The 19,792-nt window shown below is 49.1% G+C and overlaps 2 protein-coding genes across 5 annotated transcripts; one reads left to right on the top strand and one right to left on the bottom strand.

Annotated features, from left to right (window-relative positions):
- Positions 1-1,277: 1,277 nt before the first annotated feature.
- On the top strand, positions 1,278-2,806 carry Nt5c (5', 3'-nucleotidase, cytosolic). The gene is made up of 5 exons (XM_028889682.2): positions 1,278-1,586; positions 1,810-1,910; positions 1,982-2,042; positions 2,236-2,350; positions 2,463-2,806. Exons 1-5 carry the CDS (start codon positions 1,293-1,295, stop codon positions 2,606-2,608), a joined length of 717 nt encoding a protein of 238 aa, XP_028745515.1. The 5' UTR covers positions 1,278-1,292; the 3' UTR covers positions 2,609-2,806.
- Armc7 (armadillo repeat containing 7) lies at positions 2,769-19,635 on the bottom strand. 4 transcript variants are annotated; one of them, XM_028889684.2, is made up of 3 exons: positions 19,241-19,635; positions 19,007-19,150; positions 2,769-4,615 (listed from the first exon to the last, which is right to left on the bottom strand). In XM_028889684.2, the coding sequence occupies exons 1-3, from the start codon at positions 19,329-19,331 to the stop codon at positions 4,254-4,256; spliced, it is 597 nt and encodes a 198-aa protein (XP_028745517.1). In that variant the 5' UTR covers positions 19,332-19,635; the 3' UTR covers positions 2,769-4,253. The 4 variants fall into 4 exon arrangements, with proteins under 4 accessions (XP_028745517.1, XP_028745519.1, XP_037056564.1 ...); XM_028889686.2 differs by having other exon boundaries at positions 4,475-4,615; positions 19,071-19,150; XM_037200669.1 differs by lacking the exon at positions 2,769-4,615 and adding an exon at positions 14,895-16,017.
- Between the last annotated feature and the right edge of the window lie 157 nt (positions 19,636-19,792).

The following is a 19,792-nucleotide window of genomic DNA, read 5'->3' as shown; positions in this document are numbered from 1 at the left end:
ACTGTCCTGGAACTAGCTGTGTATACCTGGCTGGCTTTCCAACTCATAGAGATCTATCTGCCTGCCACTGCCTCCCAGTGCTGAAATTAGAAAAGCATGCACTAGGCTGGGCAGTGGTGGCGCACGCCTTTAATCCCAGTACTTGGGAGGCAGAGGCAGGCGGATCTCTGTGAGTTCAAGGCCAGCCTGGTCTACAGAGTGAGTTCCAGGAAAGGAGCAAAGCTACACAGAGAAACCTTGTCTCGGGGAAAAAAAAATAAAATAAACAAAATGCACCAGCACCTCACTGCACGGCATAAAAATATTGTTAAAAGTTACCCAAAGGGCAGGAGAAACACACCTGCAGATGAACCTTTTAACTCAGTTTGTCTGAGTTGCCTGGCTTGGTGAAAATTCAGTCACAAAGTAAAGACTTACATTTTTGTTTTTGAGACAGGGTCCTCACTATGTAGCTTTGGCTGTCTTGGAATTTAGAAACCTCCAGAATCTCGGGAGGCAGTGGCAGGAAGATCTCTGGGGTTAAAGGCATGCCCCATCATACTTGGCTCATTTGTTTTAAACTGGCTTTTCAAGTGAGATGCCGGGCTCTGTGTTGTGATGCTTCCACCACGATGGTTTAGGAGTCATGGACAGTTGGGTGTAGTGGCTCCCTCCTTTAATCCCAGCACTCCGCAGGTGGATCTCTGAGTTCAGGCCCAGCCTGGTCTACAGAGTGAGATCCAGGACAGCTGGGGCTACACACAGGAATCCCCTGTGAGGGGGAGGGGCAGTCATTAAATAGGGAAGAACAGCCATCAAGAGGGCTTGCTCATCTGCATTTATAGGTTGGTAAATCAATGTGAGAGTCGACATGAACTTTGTGAAATATACAAAACCAGATGTATGTGCTAACGTTTGACGTTTTCTCTAGAAGGAACTGGAAGTTTTTAATTCTACTGGAGACCTCGGCTGCAGAGAAAAAGCAGTGGACTCAGATTGAAATCAACGTTACTGTTTGAAACCAACTCTGGTTTATGACTCCATCTCTTTGAGAGCCCATCTCATGCCCACAGTTGTCTTTAAGGGGTCCTTTCTTGAACTGGGAGCCTCATGATCTGGGAATTGGGGTCCCGGTGGGCTCCTGTCCACCTTCAACCTGAACAAACAAGGGAGACAGTCTGCATGCAGCATGTGGAGCAGGTCCCACACTGCAAGGATCTCGGGGAGGTCCGGGGGAGCGGGATACTGAAACTACACAGGAGTGGCGGCCAAGTAAGAAACGCAGGGCCATCCTGGGTACCTCCCTGGACACTATGCAAATGAGCTGGGTCGAACCCCGCCCCTGCTCGCGTCCCGGAAGCTTGTTTCCGGGACTGGCACCCTGTGCGTTGCTGCTCTGCTCGGCGGAGACCCCGCGCGCGGCCATGGCGGTGCGGCGGCGGCCAGTGCGCGTGCTGGTGGACATGGACGGCGTGCTGGCCGACTTCGAGTCTGGCCTCCTGCAGGGCTTCCGCCGCCGCTTCCCCGGGGACCCGCACGTGCCGCTGGAGCAGCGGCGCGGTTTCCTCGCCAGCGAGCAGTACCGAGCCCTGCGGCCGGACCTAGCGGTAGGAGGCCGACGGAGAACCTTGATTCCCCTCCCTGGGCAGGGCCATCTGGGTTCTACTCCAGTCACCCCAGCTTCTGAATCCACAATTCACCCCTGACTAGAAAGCTTGAGAGCGCTCACCCACCTCCAGCATTTTATCCCGGGTGGGCTGCTTAGTGTGGGTCCTCTCTGGGGCTCCCCCTGCTGTAAGACAGGAGCGGGATGAGGTCTGTCTCTTTCAGGAGAAACTGGCCAGTGTGTATGAAGCTCCAGGCTTTTTCCTAAACTTGGAGCCCATCCCTGGGGCCGTGGACGCTTTGCGAGAGATGAACGCCTTGCAAGAGTAAGGAGGGGAGGAGGGGGCGGCGGGAGGTCAGCCCGCTCCCCAGGCCTAACTGCCCCCTCTCTCTGCAGCACCGAGGTCTTCATCTGCACCAGCCCACTGCGGAAGTACGACCACTGTGTGGGCGAGAAGGTGCCGGCGCCTGCGCAGATCTAGCTTTCCAAATTTGGTTTTTAAAAATAAACCACAGAAAGTGGGGGTTGGGGGGAAGGAGTACCACACTTTTCAGGCTTAGTCCCACTTAACCCAACGCCTCACTGACCCTGCATTTAGAGTCTAGCAAGCCCACTCACTGGCCGATCTGCCTTTCCCCCCCCCTTTACAGTATCGTTGGGTAGAGCAGAACCTGGGGCCCGAGTTTGTGGAGCGGATTATCCTGACCAGGGACAAGACAGTAGTCATGGGGGACCTGCTCATTGATGACAAAGACACCATTCAAGGTTGGGCCAGTTAATCTTGACAACCTCCAGGCACCTGGCCTGTTGTTGGGATTAGGGAGAGGAATAAAAATAACCAGATTACAGGCTGCATGCTGTGCCTTTCCTCCTGCAGGCCTTGAGGAGACCCCAAGCTGGGAGCACATCTTGTTCACCTGCTGCCACAATCAGCACCTGGCCCTGCCCCCCACCAGGAGACGGCTGCTTTCCTGGAGTGATAACTGGAGGGGCATCATAGATAGCAAGCGAACCGTCCTGTGAAGGACCCTGAGGTGTGTCAACAGAAGCAGCCTGCACGCACAAATGACTTTCTCCAGGCTGGGAGCCACTGTAACCTCCACTTGAACAAACTCCGCCATCTGGCCCCTCTCAAGATGGCTGCACCCAGAAAGAGCAGGGCTGGCACAGAAATACAACGGGAAAATCAGGAGATTTTTTTAATAAAAATAAAAACCAAAAGTGAGGCTTTGGTTCTTTGAAGACCCTTCTCTTAGGAGAGGAGAGGGCCTGTGCCCAGGGGTGGTTCTGATAAAGAGGCCTCTTCCTTCCCTCATCTAGTGGCTGTACAGACAGCCTCAGTGCCACACCCTTGAAGATCTCCTTCCTCTAACACAGCTTTTAGTTGCCCATCTAGTGGGGACCCCCATTTTTCCTGAACCCCAACTCCTCATCAGGTCCACCCTCTTTTCACTTTCCCCCCAGCTTCATTTTTCTTTCACTGGCACAGGAGGGAGGGAGGGGGGAGTCACCAGTTACAGGATCTGGCTGTCCTGACATTATTGGGACCCTGCTTCTTCCTTTTGTGACAGGCCATAGCCCAAGTTGGCCAGGGACTCACCAGGTGGGCTAGTCTCAAACTTATGACTCCCCCCCATTTCTCAAGTGACTGGATTACAGGTTCGAGCCACTGTGCTCCTCCGGCATCTAGTTCTAGGTGTCTTTATTGAATATCTGTCAGTCCTAATGGGTTGACAGCTGCCCTGGGAGCCAGTGGTTCCTGGAGAATGGCGGGAAGCAGATCTGGATAGCCATGAAGGGTTCATTCATATCCAGGGCTCCTACTCCAGTGTCAGAAGATCTGATCACAGGCAGAGGGGCCAGAGCAACTTTTCTGAAGGGACAGGGATGCCACAGTTGGCAGCTGGTACATGAGGGGTCCACAGCCTGGTCACCGGAGGAGCTGAAGTCGCTGTCTTTCTGACCATGTCCTAGGATCTATGTAGGGCCTCTCCAAAGGGACAAGGTATGCACCTCCACCCCTGGTCCCGTCTTTATTCTGTGCTTAACTCCTAATGCCTGATGGCCTCTGGTTACTAGTCCTTCAGGTGACACCCAAGGGCAGAGACTCATCGCTGCATTCTTCACACGGTGCCTAACAGGCAGGGGTGTGTGGACATTTGTTTCTGGGCTACAGAGCTGTCCAAGTCAATGTCTGCCGTGCCCAAATGCCCAGCCTCGGTGCTAGAGGAGTTACCCCACAGCACCTCCCCAGCTAATAAGGCCAACTGATCTCTAGTCATCGACGTCACTCTGGACACTCATGTTACTGGCTGCTCTCACAAGTCTTGGTCCAGCAGCTGCTCAGTGAGTACACCCTATGCGAGGCCTTTCACGTGAGGGCATTAGCTGGGCACTGGGGCACCAGAGCTGTCTGCTGTCTGCAGTTGTTGGCAGTGCCAGCCCTTGAAGGCCACACCAACTTTGGTTTTCTCCTCTAAGCATCTCAGGTCTGGCTTCTTCATTCCTACGGCTTCTCCTGGCCATAAATACCTGCCATACTCAGAGACTGTACCTTGCATACAGCTGACCAGGCATCTCTTGGGCAGGATGGGCTCAAGGTGCTTTCTATGCCTATGACAGAACTAATCTCAGACAGAAAGTGACAGGGTCTTGCGGTCTCCTTGGATCAGGGCTGTTGTGGGGCCTCAGTCTTTGGCAGTGGGATACCCAGGGCTGAATGGGCCTGCTGGCTGCGGGCCTCAGCCACCTGGCTTGGGGAGCAGAAGTCTTCTAGGAAGATCTGGGCCAGGTTCCGGAGCCTTGTGTTGGCCGAGAGAGAAAAGCGCAGCATGCACTGGACCACAGGCAAGGAGGTGAGCTCGGGATGGGGGTTGGTGCCGGGTGAACTCAAGTACATGAGTGTGGTGACAGCAGATAGCACCGTCTCCTCGTTAGGACTGGATAGGCAGTTGGTGATGAGCGGGATGCCTCCGGCCTGCAGGATGTGCTCCTTGTTGGCCTTGTCCGGGCACAGGTTACAGAGGCCCCCTGGAGAAAGGCAAGGATGAGCAGGGTGCTGTGGTCCTGGCTTCCTCTCATCTCTCCTTCTTTCTGGCTAGTGAGTCTTGGGGAAATGCCCAGGCAAGGGGAAAAGTCTGTCTATGGACAAGGACTGCAAAGTCACCACACCCCAGTCTTCATCAAGACTTCAGGAAGTCCAGCCTGCCACTATTATCCCCAAGTCAAGTGGACACAACACCCATGCCTCACTGTTACTAGAATTCTGGAGAGTAAGAAAGTCCAGACTGAGAGACCAGTGACTCTAGATTAAAAAAAACTCTCGGGGGAGGGACTGGGAGGAGGAAATGCAGCCAGTATGTAAAATAAATAAAGACATTTATTTAAAAGAGAAAAAGACTGTCAAGAGATGCTCAGAGGTTAAGAGTGCTTACTGTTCTTCCAGAGGACCTCGGTGCAGTTCCCAGCACCTACACGGTGGCTCACAATAACCTGTGACTTCAATTCCTGGGGCTCCAATGCCCGCTTGTCTCTATGGATACAGGCATGCATGTAGTGCATGTATATCCATACACACAAACACGGACATAAAGACCCAAACTTGCATGGGCACAGGTCCCTTCTTCCATTTTCAGGTTAGGCCCCCTTTGGCCTTGGGGACAGATGCTACCTTTTCTAGAGCACACTTTGCTTTAACTCTGGCTCCTCAATGCAGGAATCTGACTTCTTGTTCTCACTAACTCAGCTTCCGGCCATCAGGGCTCTATGCCCCTCTGCCTAGCCGGCAGCATCTCTTGAAGATGAGAAGAGAGTGAGGGCCTCAAAGAAACCCTGTTTCAAAAAACCAAAAAACAAAAAACAAAAAAAAAAAAAAAGAAAGAAAGAAAGAATAAAAACAAACAACATAAGGACTGGCCAGGAGGTGGTGGGACACACACCAGCACTTGGAAGTCAGAGGTAAGCGGATCTCTGTGAGTTCAAGACTAGCTGGTCTAGAGAGCAAGTTCCAGGACAGCCCCCCTCTCCAAAAAAATGGTGGAAGCAGCCTGTGTTCCCAAAAATTGGAGCAGAGGCTCTGCCTGGGATTCCTCTCTCCAAACTTCTTGGGCTAGAGAGATGGCTCAGCAGTTAAGAACACTGACTGGGCCAGGTGGTGGTGGCACACGCCTTTAATCCCAGCACCCAGGAGGCAGAGGTAGGGGGATCTCTGTGAGTTCGAGGCCAGCCTGGTCTATAGAGCAAGATCCAGGAAAGGTGCAAATCTACACAGAGAAACCCTGTCTCGAAAAACCAAAATATATAAATGAATAAATAGATAAAAATAAATAAATAAATAAAAATAAAACAAAAAACAAAGACTGGAGAGAAAGTTCAAAAGTTAAGATCACATACTGCTCTTGCTGAAGACCTGGGTTCAGTTCCCAGCACCCCATAAAGCAATTCACAACCATTTCTAACTACAGCTCCATGTTACCTGATGTTCATGATGTCCTCTTCTGGCCTCCAATGGCACCTGTGCCCACATGGACCTATCCATACCTCCACCCCTGCCACATACATACACATACATGAAATAAAAATTTTTTAAATCTTAAAAATAAAAAATACAGAAGTTGGGGTTGGGGAGATGGTTCTTGCCATGCAAGATGAGGCCCTGAGTTTGATCCCTCCTACCACCTACATAAAAAGTCAGACATGATTGTGGGGGTCTGTAGCCTCTTTATGGGGGAGGGGAAGAGACAGGAGAGAGGGAGAGAGAGAGAGAGAGAGAGAGAGAGAGAGAGAGAGAGAGTGTGTGTGTGTATGTGTGTTTGGTGAACTTCAGATTTAGTGAGAGACTCTGTCTCCAAAAACCACAGTGGAGAGCCACAGAGGAAGATCCACCTCTGGCCTCCACACTCATGAACACACACACATAGAAAGAATTAATTTGTGTGGGGGGGGGAGGGAGAGGGGGAGAGAGGGAGAGGGGGAGGGGGGAGAGAGAGAGAGAGAGAGAGAGAGAGAGAGAGAGAGAGAGAGAGAGAGAGAGAGAGGAGAGAGAGAGAGAGAGACTCACATTACAGCTCTGGCTGGTCTGGAACTTGCTATGTAGACCAAGCTGGCATTGAACTCACAGAGTAATCTGCCTTTGCCTCCCAAATGCTGGCATTAAAGTCCTGTGCTATCATGCCTCCCTACAACCCTTTACATTTTTTTTTTTTTTTTTTTTTTTGGTTTTTCCAGACAGGGTTTCTCTGTGTAGTTTTGCGCCTTTCCTGGAACTCACTTTGTAGACCAGGCTGGCCTCGAACTCACAGAGATCCGCCTGCTTCTGCCTCCCGAGTGCTGGGATTAGAGGCGTGCGCCACCACCACACGGCTACATTTTTTTTAAAAAAAGAAACCAGATTTAGGGGCTGGAGAGATGGCTCAGCGGTAAGAGCACTGGCTGCTCAATAGGACCCAGGTTCAATTCCCAATACCCACATGGCAGTTCACACCTGCCTGTAACTCCTATTCCAGGGGATATGACTCCCTCACATAGATATGCAGGCAGAATACCAATGTACATAAAATAAAAATAAACAAAAATTAAAAAAAAAAAAAAAAAAAAAAAGAAACCAGCTTTAGGATGGATCTCGAATGATCTCACTTATATAAAGACCAAGTAACAGCAACCCATGGGGACAGAGGTCAGAGCTGTGCAGCCTGCATGGGGCACATGGAGAAACAAGCCACATCTTGATGGAGAAGATTACATGGAAGAGCACATACTTTAATGAATTTAAGGATTAATTAAACTGCCACTTATGTGCATTTTACTGTACATTCATCCTATGTATGTACAAGATAGTTACAAAACAAGAAGGAGCGGACTGGGGTGTGCCTTGGTGGTGGAGGGCTTGCCTAAGTCCCTGGGTTCACTCTCAGCACCACCAAAGCGAAACAGAGAAAGCAAGTCCTGACTAGCCAAAGAATTTGCTTTGGACAAAGACAGGGTAAAAAAAAAAAAAAAAAAAAAAAAAAAAAAAAAAAAAAAAAAACAGCTAGAGGCAGGAGGCAAAGACTCTGCTGGACACCAGTAACCATAGAAACCCCTGAGAGGCGGGAGAGGAAATCCCAAGTATAACTTGAAATGGGAGAGCTGGATTTGGAGAAGCAGACGAACTGGAGCCACAAGGCAGGCACTGGTGCTGGGAAGGGCTCTCAAAGGACTGTCCTGGGTCAAAAGAGCGCCGGCCCCTGCTGACTGGGCGAGCTCTCCTTGACGAGGTCCAAGACGTTACCTCAACTTAAGGATCTGACCACACCAGGGCACAAGGCTGACCTGGCCTGTGGTCACATCTTCCTCAGGTGGCAAACCCTCATGGTCCTAGCTACTAGGGCAGCTGAGGAGGGAGGATCACTTGAGCTCAGGAGCCCATGGGCAGCCTGGACAGTATAGTAAGACCTTCCTTCACTCAAAAATATAAGACCAGGTCAGGAGATGCAGGTAAAGGTACTCGAGCCTGCCTGGGTGGGACCCAAGCCCAACCAACCACAGGAACGCACAGAGAGGTGGCAGAGAAACTGACTCCATAAGGTTGTCCTCTGACCCTCACATGCGCACAATGGCATGTATGTACATCCCTTACACATCACACACACAATAATAGTACAATAGAGTTTAAAAAATAAACAGCAAGCTTCCTTGGGGACTAGTCTGTTCTGGGGCTTTACTTCAGCACCTGTGAGTGAAAGGAAAATACACATGCGTGTATATGCTCACATCCATGAAACACTTAGGTGTGAACAACACGGAAACCGGCTGGCTGTAGGAGACAGGAATCGATATGAGGGCAGAAGTGGGGCGAGGTTTCTCTGAAAGTACCTTGTGATATTAGTTTTCTTTTCTTCCTTCCTTCCATTAAATAGATAGGGTCTCACAATGTAGCCCATACTGTTCCTGACTCACGGTCCTCTTGACTCTATCACTCAAGTGCTAGAATTACAGGTGTGTATAACCACTCTTGCTGTATGACACTGCTTTTTTTTTTTTTCCCCATTATATTGGTCAGACTGGCAAGATATTGCAGGTCAAGGATATATACCAAGATATTAACTATATTTAAAACAAATCTAAAGTAGGGTGTGGTGGCTCACACAATTCCAGTACTTGGGAGGCTGAGGCAGGATGTTGCCCCAAGTTCAAGGACAGCTTGGACTACACAGTGAATTGCAAGCTATCCTGGGTTATTGAGTTTGACTCTGTCTTAAATAACACAAGCATACATACGTAGATACAGGCTACCTCATGCATAGATTATACAAAAATTATACACAGATACTTACATATGGATTTACAAATCCAGAAAATATCCCTGGAGAATATACTAGAAGCTAGCTGTAGGAAGCATTACCAAAGGGGCTGGAGACTATGGAGCAGAGTGGAGTGCCTGGCAGGCACACAGGAGGCCTTGGAGTGTACACCCTAGCACAGTAGCAACAACCACAGAAAGGAGGGACAGGCCTGGTGACACACACCCTTAATCCCAGCACCTGGGAAGAAGAGGCAGGCATCTGTGAGTCTGAGGTTAGCCCAGTCTACATAGCATGTTCTAGGCCTGCTAGTAAGACGTTATCTAAAAACAAACAAACAGCAAACAAACGAACAAAAAAGGTAAAGAAAAGGTGGTACACTATGATGTATATATGCATGCACATGACAAGGCATTCCTATGGAGCCCTGGAGGGTCTGGAACTCTCCATGTAGACTAGGCTAACACTAGACTTCTGGAGATCTTCCTGCCTTTGTCTCCCAGTCATGAGATTACAGTCCTGTACCACCATGTTGGGATCTCACTCTTGAATTCTGTAAATTCTATATCATGCTGGCCAGTTGTGTGTCGCATAAATAAGACACCTACAACTGCTTATGCCTAGAACAAGCCTGCTTGGTCTCAAAGTAGAGGGCTCAGATCTTCTGGTCCAGGACACCTAAGTAGCCGGGACTGTGCGTACATGCCACCATACTCCCATTGTACTTTACATGAAAAGAAAAAGACAACTCTTTCAAATGCCAAAGACATCTAATCAAATCAAGAGAAATACACTGTTGCTTTCCAAAGAAGCTGCATGCAGACTTAGCCTTTGAGCACTACTACCACCTGGTGGCATCGTTATGTATTGCAAGATATAGGAAGACAATTTAACCTGAATTCTCAGAGGTCGCTTTTTTGGTGGTGGGGGTTGGGGGTGTGGGGTGAGGGAGGGGTGGGGATGTGGGGTGAGGGGTAGAGGTGTAGTTTCAAGTCCTGCAACTCTGATCAGGCTGGTTTCTTTTTTTTTTTTTGTTTTTTCGAGACAGGGTTTCTCTTGTGTAGCTTTGCGCCTTTCCTGGAACTCACTTGGTAGCTCAGGCTGGCCTCGAACTCACAGAGATCCGCCTGGCTCTGCCTCCGAGTGCTGGGATTAAAGGCGTGCGCCACCACCGCCCGGCAGCAGGCTGGTTTCTAACTCACAGAGATCCACCTGCCTCTGCCTCCCAGAGCTGGGATTAAAGGCGTGTGCCATCACAGCCCTGCTAGAGGCCATTTCTAGCTTTAGCAACAAAACTGCTAAAACCCTGTGAGGCCCTAAGCAGTTTTCATAGAAGCAAGATACTCATCTCTCGTTGCTCTGTATGTCCTGGTTGCTTCTGGGATAGTACAGACAGATGTACAGGATGTTTTTAACTAGGGTTTCAGCTCAACTTTTTTTTTCCGAGACAGTTTCTCCGTGTAGCCCTGGCTATCCTGGATCTCGCTCTGTAGATCAGGCTGGTCTCAAACTCAGATCCCCCTGCCTCTGCCTCCTGAGTGCTGGGATTAAAGGTACATGCCGCCACCACCAGCCATGGAGGACAGCTTTTGTGTGACTAAAACCACTGCCTGGTGGCTGTTAGTTCCTCTGTGAGGAAGCCCTGGAGTTGGGCTTGGGCTCTGCCCGCTGGTTCCACTGGACACAGAACTCAGATTCTTGAAGATTAGGGTAACACTAGTTACAGTTACTAGATAACTCTAGTTATCACAACTAGTGGGAGTCAACCTTGTTGAGGAGAGGTTTCCTGATATGTAAGGGTTTAGTCCCATTTGCTGAGCACAGGAAAATAGCACCTCACCCTTCCCCGGAAATGACAGCCAGACCAGGCTATGGTGGCAAGGGGACTACTGTGTCCTTCATAGCCCACCACAGCTGGTGGGGAATGGCAACCAGTGAAGCTCCAGCAGATCTCAGGCTTCTGGTCTCAGGCAGAAAGGCACGTGTCCAAGTCAGGGGACGGCTCAGGAAGTCAGCATTCTCCTACAATGTGGGTCCTGAGACTGAAAGGTTATCAGGTTTGACAACAAAAGCCTCTCCCAGATGAGCTATCTCACTGGTCCTTTTCACTTAATTGTTAAACTGGTCCTTAAGCTTCACTGAAACTTTGAACCTGGTTGTGTGATCCTTTATGCAATGTAACTTCAAAAACCATAAAATCATCTCACCTGCACCCACTCTTGGGTGTGTACTGTTGTTCTTAAGTCCCCAGATCTCTGACACCCACACTTAGACCTACATGGTGGAAAATCTCCATTCTAACTTTGTTTCACTCTGACTCATCCTGAAATTCTTTCCAGGACACAGATTTATCTGGGTGGAGGTCCCTCAGTCCACTGGAACAAGGTCCTAGTGCAGTGCAGCTCCTAGCTGTTAACAATAAGCGTGTCTCCAGGGTGGGAGGCAACACCACCCAGGAAGGACAAGCAGGCCCACAACTGTTGTTGATTGGTATTTTACTCTCTTGGGGGGCCGCCACCCAGCTCCCAAATAAGTCACACAAGGAGATGTATCCTTATTCATGAATGCCTGGCCTCAGCTTGATTTACTTTAGGTTATCCCATCTACCTTTTGCCTCTGGGCTTTTCCCGTTTGCTTACTTCTGTAAATCTTACTCCGTTGCTGGTTGTGTAGCTGGGTGGCTGGCCCCTGATGTCCTCTTCCTTCTCTGGCTCCTCCTTTTCAATCCTCCATCTCTTCTCTTCTTTCTCCTCCTAGATTCCTCTTTATATATGTTCTCTCTGCCTGCTAGCCTCAACTATCCTTTCTCCTGCTTTGCTATTGGCCAGTTCTTTATTAGACCATCTGGTGTTTTACACAGGCACAGTAACACAGCTTCACAGAGTTAAACAAATGTAACATAAACAAAAGTAACACACCTTGAAATAATATTCTACAAGACACACTGAGCAGCATTTCCTCACTGCATGCTAGTGCTGCAGGAGCTGACAGCCATGGTCTGGCAGTCAGGGTAGAGTACAACCAGCATGATAGACACCAGGCTTTCTTCACTTAACATTGCCTAGGCATCAGCTGGCGGGCTAAGGATCCACACTTCTACTGCTCCTACTTTTCTAGAGGGCCAGAATTCCTGAGCAGAAGGGTGGTTCCCCTGATGGGATACTGTCCTATCCTACCTGGGAGAAGAGAGATATCAGCTTTAAAGCGATCTGGATTCAGGTCTATGGGTGGAGGCCTAGGGGATTCTATAGTTGCAGGCAATGACCTGAAAAGCCAGTTAATTCCCTCAAGTAGCTACTTACAATTCCCCTCTGACAGGTAACTGAGGGAAATCACACATGAGATGCTAACTGAATCCAAGCTGTCTGATCCCCCAGCCCAGCTCCTTCATACCAACTCACTCTGCTGCTTGCCAACAGAAACATTGGTTTGGGTTCTGAGAGACATCGCCATGGGCAATCTGACTCAGCTTGTCTTTTGCCTGTTTTTTTTTTGGGGGGGGGAGGGCAGGAAGGGGGGGGAGGGTTGTTTTTGGTTTTTCAAGACAGGGTTCCACTGTGTAACAGCCCTACCTGGCTGTCTTGGAACTCACTTTGTAGGCCAGGCTGGCCTCGAACTCACAGAGATCTGCCTGCTTCTACCTGGGATCAAAGGTGTTCGACACCACACCCTGATCTCTTGCCTGGTTTTTGCAGAACCAGTCCTTCATAAGGCCTCTGTGTCAAGTCACAGGACTGCATCCTTTTGAAAGAATCTCTTTTGGATCTGCCTCCGACCCTCTCCTTCCATCTTCCTCCTCAGGCCAAAAGACCTGAGTATCCTTCAAGTGCAGATAAGCACAGCCAGGCTTGCTTCTCAGGGAGATCACCTCCTTCGAGCTCCCATCAGGGACAAAGACTAGAAGCTCCACGGTGGACACAGTGCTCTGGGCTGTAGGGCAGGTGCTTCGCAGTGCTCCCCTCTAGTGCCAGAGGTGTTCCAAGGAAGGGAGATGATGACAACCACTGAATCTTCTTCTAGGTCCCACTGGGACTCTCCTTTTCCGTTGCATATAATAAATACAAGAGCAATCTAATCTGCACAGTGTCCCAGAGATTCAAGGCTGAGAGCTGGAGCCACACTCAATACTGGAGCCTTGGACCAGGTGAAGATGGCTAGGCCTAAGTGCTTGGGCAGAAGGAAATGAGATGACACCGGCAGTTCTTGAGGAGGGACAGGACACAGTCATCCACTCAGGGGAGCTGCCCGGAGAGGAGACCCAGGTCAGGCCCAAGGCTCCCATGGAGCCTCCAAGTTAGTAGAGGATCTCATGTGTCCAGCCTGAGAACACTGCCTCCGGGGGGGGGGGGGGGTGAGGAGCCAGCAGGGCAGACACTGTTTGAACCTGGAGGAATGGCTGCTCTGTGATTGGGTCCTTTTCTCCGGAGTCAGCAGTCTACATTAGAGGAGCTCTATGGCTCCCAGGTGGAAGCATGGCCACTGTCCCCATTCAGAAGGCAACAGTAGTGAGGCAGAGGTACACATGGAGGCACTTGGGAACACATCTAAAGACCAATGGTTGTTTGTAGGGTTTTTTTGTTTTTTTTTTTAAGATGAAGTCTCACTCTGTAGACCCTAGCTGGCCTCTGCCTCCTGAGTGCTGGGACTAATGGTGTGCATGAGCTTGTAGAGGCTTTTGAGACAAAGTCTTGTAAACTGAAGCTTACCTTAAACTCACTATGTAGCTGAGTCTGACCTTGAACTCTTGATCCTTCTTCCTCGCAGTCTGGGGCCAATTTTTAGACTATTTATCTAGTATAACATTCTTCTAGAAGAACAGAGCTGGCTTGAACTAATAATATCTAGACAACTGGGCTCCTGCCATAGCCCAACTACAGAGGCCCCACAGGAGTGCTCTGAAGACCCGTAGGCAGCACTTAGAGCGCCACCATTCCCCCTGCACGTGAGGTTCAATCCCCAATGTGCCTACAGCTCCACAGGCCTCTTCTGGGTCCTGACTGCTAGGGGAATTCCCTCAGCACCACACTTACTGGAGCAGTTGCTTGTGGAGGGTAAGTACAACTGGAATTTCTGTGTGCTCTGGAGCTCCCGCACAGTGAAAAGAGACAGAGGACCTGTATGCCAGTTCTGTGGAATGCAAACATCAAGAAGAGCTGGGTATCTCTAAATACCAATGTGTTCAGGGATAAAAAGTGTCACTGGATTGTTATGCTATTAGATCGAATTTCTAGGTTACAGGAAACGAAGGAGACAGACAGACAGGCTAAATCACTGCTGCTGCTTCTTTTTTCTTCCAAGACAGGGTTTCTTGGTGTAGCTCAGGCTGTCCTGAAACTCTCTTTGTAGACTAGGCTGGCCTCAAACTCATAGAGATCTGCTTGCCTCTGGAGTGCTGGGATTTAAGGCTTGTGCCACCACTGCCTAACTTAAAATCACCCTTCTTATATTGTAAGTCACCAGCACATATGAGGTTATATAACTGAATGTGGAAATCCTAAAACAGCTGGCCAGTTGGGTATGGTGTGCACAGCTTTAATTCCAGCCCTAAATATACATCTACCATTTGTTACTATGTATTTCTGCAAATCAGACTTCTCAGCACTGATCTTATAAAATCAAAGCCATTAAAACTCTGACAAACACTGAGGATGTTCTACATTCCACAGTATCAAACATTCAGCCAGGTTTGATTATGTGAAAAATAAACAAAAAATTCATCTTATTAGTATGCAAACGTTTCCTTTAATAAATTAGTAATTTAGTAAAATTATATATTTACCAAGGATCCTCCACCCCCTTGGGCAGGGTCTCATGTAGCCCAGGCTAGCCTCAAAGTTACTGAGCTGAAAATCACCCTAAATTCTTGATTCTCTTGCTTCCACCCCCCTTAAAATGACAGAGCTATATTTATTTGTTATAGTAATGCAAACATTTTCTCAAGATAGCTAGGTGATGGTGGTGCACCTTTAGTCCCAGCAGTCAGGAGGCAGAGGCAGGCAGATCTGAGTTCGAAGTCAGTCTGGTCTACAGAGTGAGCTCCAGGACTACATGGAGAAACCCTGTCTTGAACTGCACCCCCTGGCCCCCAATTTTTTTTTCAGGCAAATAGGGCTTCTGAGTGGGAAAAGGTTAAGAAGCCCTGAGCTAAATGATACGCTTGAGAGTAAAGAGACATACAGGAAGGTGGGCCACCTTATAGACATGAAGTAGACCATTCAGCAATCAGCATTACGGAAAGAGCATCTTTTGAGGAATTGTAATCACTACCCTCCAAACAAACATGAAGCACGCTGTCATTTTCTTTTTGCCTTCTGAGTGCCGAGATTAAAGGCACGTGGCACTGCACATGACCGACAGCTGTCATTTCATCAGTACAACTGTGACTATTTACAGGAGACATTCCCACTGTACTTGCTGACTACTGATGCTCCCTCAGAAGGGGACAGGAGAGCCATTAGGCCCTCACTCAAGATTCTAGGAGCTCCCTCCTATACCTCTCAGTCGCTGTGACTGTGCCCTAACCGCTGGGGCCTTGGAGGTGCTACAATTTATAGATGGTGGAAAGCTCCTGAAGGGGTAGGGACTCCATCTATAGCGAAGTCATCCCGTGCTGGGGCAAGTCAATTTGGTGGCACAGCTGCCACAGGATCACCCCCCTCTGTAAGTAGTGGTTGCCCAAGTTGTCCTTTGGTGAGCTCTAACTTTGGTTGCTGCTGTGCTCTACAGAGAAGGCACAGATATTGTTTACATCTCCCCTGGCGAAGACTCCCCCAAACATACAGCTATAAAAGAGATTTAAAGGCACTTGCTGCAGAAGCGGACAACCTGAGCTTCACCCCTTGATCTCACATGGTGGAAGGAGAGAACTGACTCCTGCATGTTATCCTCCACATTCCCATCCTGACACACACAAACACAGATACACATTAAATAAATGTGAACGATATTAAAAGGACTTTAAAAAAGAGACTGAAGGTGGTTATGTACCACCTCCCTTCCAAGAGTGCACTGTGGAAAGGGTGAGGGAAGCAGTTCCACATTAGAGATGTCTGGTGACCACTCCCTCAGCCAGGCTGTGAAGGTGAGCATCAGGAGAGCCAGTCCCACTGGCACTAAACGTTCCTAACGTGGCATGGTAGAAACAGCACCTTCCTGTCACAGGAAAACACAAGAAAAACATCATGCTAGGCATGGTGGCACAAGTCTTTAATCCCAGCACTAGGTAGGCAAAGGCAGGGTGGTCTACATAGGGAGTTCCAGGCCAGCCGGAGCTACACAGTGAGACCCTGTCTCAGAAAACACCACCACCCTCGCCCCAAGTAAGACATGATCAAGTCATGTATGTCATGTGGGATCTTGGGCCAGAAAAGGGTATTAGGGAAAAAATGAAGGATATTTGATTAATATAAAGACTTTGGCTAGTCATGATGTATCAATACCAGCTCATTAATTATAGCAAACAAACCATACAAAGGAGGAAGTTAAGATAGGAAAAAGTGGGTGTGGCTATGTGGAAATTTTTAGATTTGGAATTTTCTTCTTTGCTGAGAAAGAGTCTTGAGTGGCTCAGGCTTGGACTTGCTATGCGGCTGGAGATGCGCTAGAGTTCTTCATTCACCTGTCTCCATCTCCAGAGTGCTGGGCTCAGGAGCCCGGGCCACCACACACTCTACCAACTGAGCTATATCCCAGCCTCTTCAAGTTTCCTCAACCTGTTCTAAAATGAAGTTTATTTGGGAAAGAAAGAGATCTCTCTAAGGACACAGTCAGACGAAATGTACAGGGCCCAAGCTGGACCCTCGTCTACACAAACCACCACCAACAAAAAAATGTCCTTTCAGGCTTGCAAGATGGCTCAGTGGGTAAAGCACTTGCCACCAAGCTTCATGACCATAGTTCCATCCCTAGGACTCACATGGTAGAGGAACTGACTCTACAAACTGTCCTCTGAAAGCCAGGGATGGTGGTTCACCTTTAATCCCAGCATCCATGAGGCAGTCAAGTTTTAGGCCAACCAGGGCTACATAGTGAGATCTCGTCTCAAAAAACAACCACAAAATTGTCCTTTGATCTGGCACATGCCCTGCCCTCTCCCATAAATAAAAAAGTTACTTAGAGTATTGTTAGAGAAATGTGCATAATTATATATTAAACAATTTTGGAATTATCTTCTTCCAGTTCTGAGGACTGACTAACAGAGTCTCAGGCATGTGGGTACACACACACACACACCATTATACAGATGCTCCATCACTGAACACATTCCAGGCCTGAAGATATTCCTACTAAGGGCTTCTTTCCCAGTGTATGCAGGGTTCCTTTCATATTGCATGGGGAAATGCTATTATTATTTTTTAAAGATTTATTTATTTATTATGCATACAGTGTTCTGTCTGCAGGCTAGAAGAGGGCACCAGATCTTGCTCTGTAGGTTGCTGGGAATTGAACTCAGGACCTCTGGGAGAACAGCTAGTGCTCTTAACTGCTGAGCCATCTCTCCAGCCTGGAAATGTTATTATTATCTTTTTTTTTTTTTTTGGAAGTGTTATTTTTTAAGTTGCTTGACAGGCAATGGTGGCGTATGCCTTTAGTCCCAGTCTCAGGAGGCAGGTGTACCTCCATAAGTTAGAACAAAACTTTGTTTGTCCTGGAACTCGCTTTGTTACAGGACAGCCAGGGCTGTTACATAGAGAAACCCTGTCTTGAAAACAAACAAACAAAAAGTATGTGCTGGAAGAATTTTTGTTTTTCTTAAATCCTAAACTTCTTCCCATGACCCAGATCTAAAGCCCCCATGTTAAATAGTCTAACTTCACTCTATCCCATCCGCCTCTTCACTTAAAAAAAGTTCCCTCTAACAACTTCCTGCTTAGGGCCTTTGTCCACACCGCATCCATAAAGGCTAAAACTGAAGTAGTGCTGCCTCCTGTTGCTCCACCAATCATGCTGTTGATTTCCAGCTTGCTTGCTTGTCTGCCACCTAGCTCCCCTTCTAGAAAACAAACTCCTTTAGGGCAAAGGCTTTCCCCAACCTGTTCACCATCTCTCCAGAACTTGGACCAGTACTTTCCTTATGTAGCACCCAATAATAAGTATCTATCATTGAGCCGGGAAGTGGTGGCGCACCCCTTTAATCCCAGCACTCGGGAGGCAGAGCCAGGCGGATCTCTGTGAGTTTGAGGCCAGCCTGGGCTACAGAAAAAGATCTAGGACAGACACCAAAACTACACAGAGAAATCCTGTCTCGAAAAAAGCCAAAAAATCTATCATTGGGGAGAGGACATGGCTCAATGGGTCAAAGAGCTTGCCATTCAAACTTGACAACTTGAGTTCAACACCAGGAACCTACCTAAAATTCAGATGCAGTGTTGAGCACCTGCAACCCCAGGAGAGACTGGGAGGTTGAGACAGGAGGATCGGCTGGAGGCTCATGGGCCAGCTATGGAGCACGCTGATGCTCTACTACACAGAAGAAACAAGAGCTCTGCCTCGGCAAACTGGAAGCAGAGAACTGATAACCATGACTATTTTACCTATTCATTTGAGACAGCCATCTTACCATGTAGCCCTAGGTGATCTAGAACTCAATATGTAGACTAGGCTGGCTTTGAACTCACAGAGATCCACCCACGTCTGTCTTCTGAGATAATTGGCATATGCCACCATACTCAGTGAGAACTGACTTTTGAAAAACTGTCCTCTGACTTTCATGCATACACTGTGGTGCACATACCTACACTCATTCAAACACACACACACACACACACACACACACACACACACACACACACACACAGTTTAAAAAAATCTATCATGAATAATTCAAACGGTCATCTAACCCCAGGAGTCCTAAGCTATACATTTCAAGTCACCATTGCGTCTCTTGATATATAAGAGCAAGCTCCAAACCTCTTTCAAAGCAGTTTCAACTCACTTCCTTGCTTATCTCTTTTCTAAAGACTAGTTTGTCTTGTAACAGTGTCCTACTCTGTATTCCAGGCTGGCCTCCAAGTCACGGCAATCCTCCGGCCTCTGCCTCTCCTAATGCTGGGTTTACAGGCGAGTGCCATCACGCCTGGCTTAAGGACTCACTTCTAAATCTCTGATGTCGCTCTAGTCAGTATCTCGTCAGTACCCTTACCAATAGCAAACTTGACTAGAGTTTCATTCTCTTCTGACAGCGAGTCGAGGAATAAGTCTAGCACTTGCAGCTGCCGCAGATACTGGTAGTTGCCCGGGTCATAGGCGAAGTTGGCAAGGTTGGCGAGGACTTGCTCCTTGGCGTCTGCAGTGGGAAGTGGTACTGGGGTCGGCCCGTGCGGCTGCTGCCGTCGGGGCCCTTCCCGGTCCCTCGTGCCCACCCCACACCGCTCACCTTGGCTCTCGGTCTCCTGGAACTCAGTGACCAGCGCCTGCAGGTACCCTAGCCGCCCGACGTGGGGGTCTACCTTGGGCTTCTGTGCCATGGTTGGAGCGACGAAGGAGCCGGGAGGACGGGTGGGAAGGAAGAGGCCACAAGGCGGCGCGAAACCCTCGCCGGCACCCTGACCTGTCCCGGGGGCGACCGAGCGGCAGGCGGCAAACTCTGTCCGGTCCTGGGTTCGCAGTCTGCAGTGATTGGCAGCTGGAGATGAGATATGGGGATGGGTAGGGATCTCAGGATCCTGTCAGAGCCGGTTTGAAAACCGAATTTAAGCCGGGTGACAAAAAGCTGTGGCGACTTAGAACCAGAGGCACACCCCTCACCGCGCTCTCCACCCCGCTTCCGGGCTCAGGGCGGAAATCGCTCTAGCCCCGCCCCAGGGAGCGGAAGGGGCCGGGCCAGGACGGAATTGGGCGTGGCTAGTGAGCGTCCCCTGCACTTCCCGCTCGATTTCTCGAGCTCGTGGGTCTGGGCGTCCGCTGCGCTGCTGCGGGGATGTGTGGA

Source organism: Peromyscus leucopus, chromosome 8b, assembly GCF_004664715.2.
Source record: "Peromyscus leucopus breed LL Stock chromosome 8b, UCI_PerLeu_2.1, whole genome shotgun sequence".
NCBI classification, from domain to species: Eukaryota; Metazoa; Chordata; class Mammalia; order Rodentia; family Cricetidae; genus Peromyscus; species Peromyscus leucopus.
This window is presented reverse-complemented; position numbering and strand designations above follow the sequence as displayed.

What these genes read in the sequence shown, in the direction of transcription:
- Armc7 (XM_028889684.2), bottom strand. Translation starts at nt 19,331, where the DNA reads ATGGCACAGAAGCCCAAGGTAGACCCCCACGTCGGGCGGCTAGGGTAC. An exon ending in CCAGGAGACCGAGAGCCAAG is followed by an intron (nt 19,151 to 19,240) that starts GTGAGCGGTGTG and finishes TTCCCACTGCAG; the next exon opens with ACGCCAAGGAGCAAGTCCTC. An exon ending in TCTAGTCAAGTTTGCTATTG is followed by an intron (nt 4,616 to 19,006) that starts GTAAGGGTACTG and finishes GCCTTTCTCCAG; the next exon opens with GGGGCCTCTGTAACCTGTGC.
- Nt5c (XM_028889682.2), top strand. Translation starts at nt 1,293, where the DNA reads ATGCAAATGAGCTGGGTCGAACCCCGCCCCTGCTCGCGTCCCGGAAGC. An exon ending in CCCTGCGGCCGGACCTAGCG is followed by an intron (nt 1,587 to 1,809) that starts GTAGGAGGCCGA and finishes TGTCTCTTTCAG; the next exon opens with GAGAAACTGGCCAGTGTGTA. An exon ending in TGACAAAGACACCATTCAAG is followed by an intron (nt 2,351 to 2,462) that starts GTTGGGCCAGTT and finishes TTCCTCCTGCAG; the next exon opens with GCCTTGAGGAGACCCCAAGC.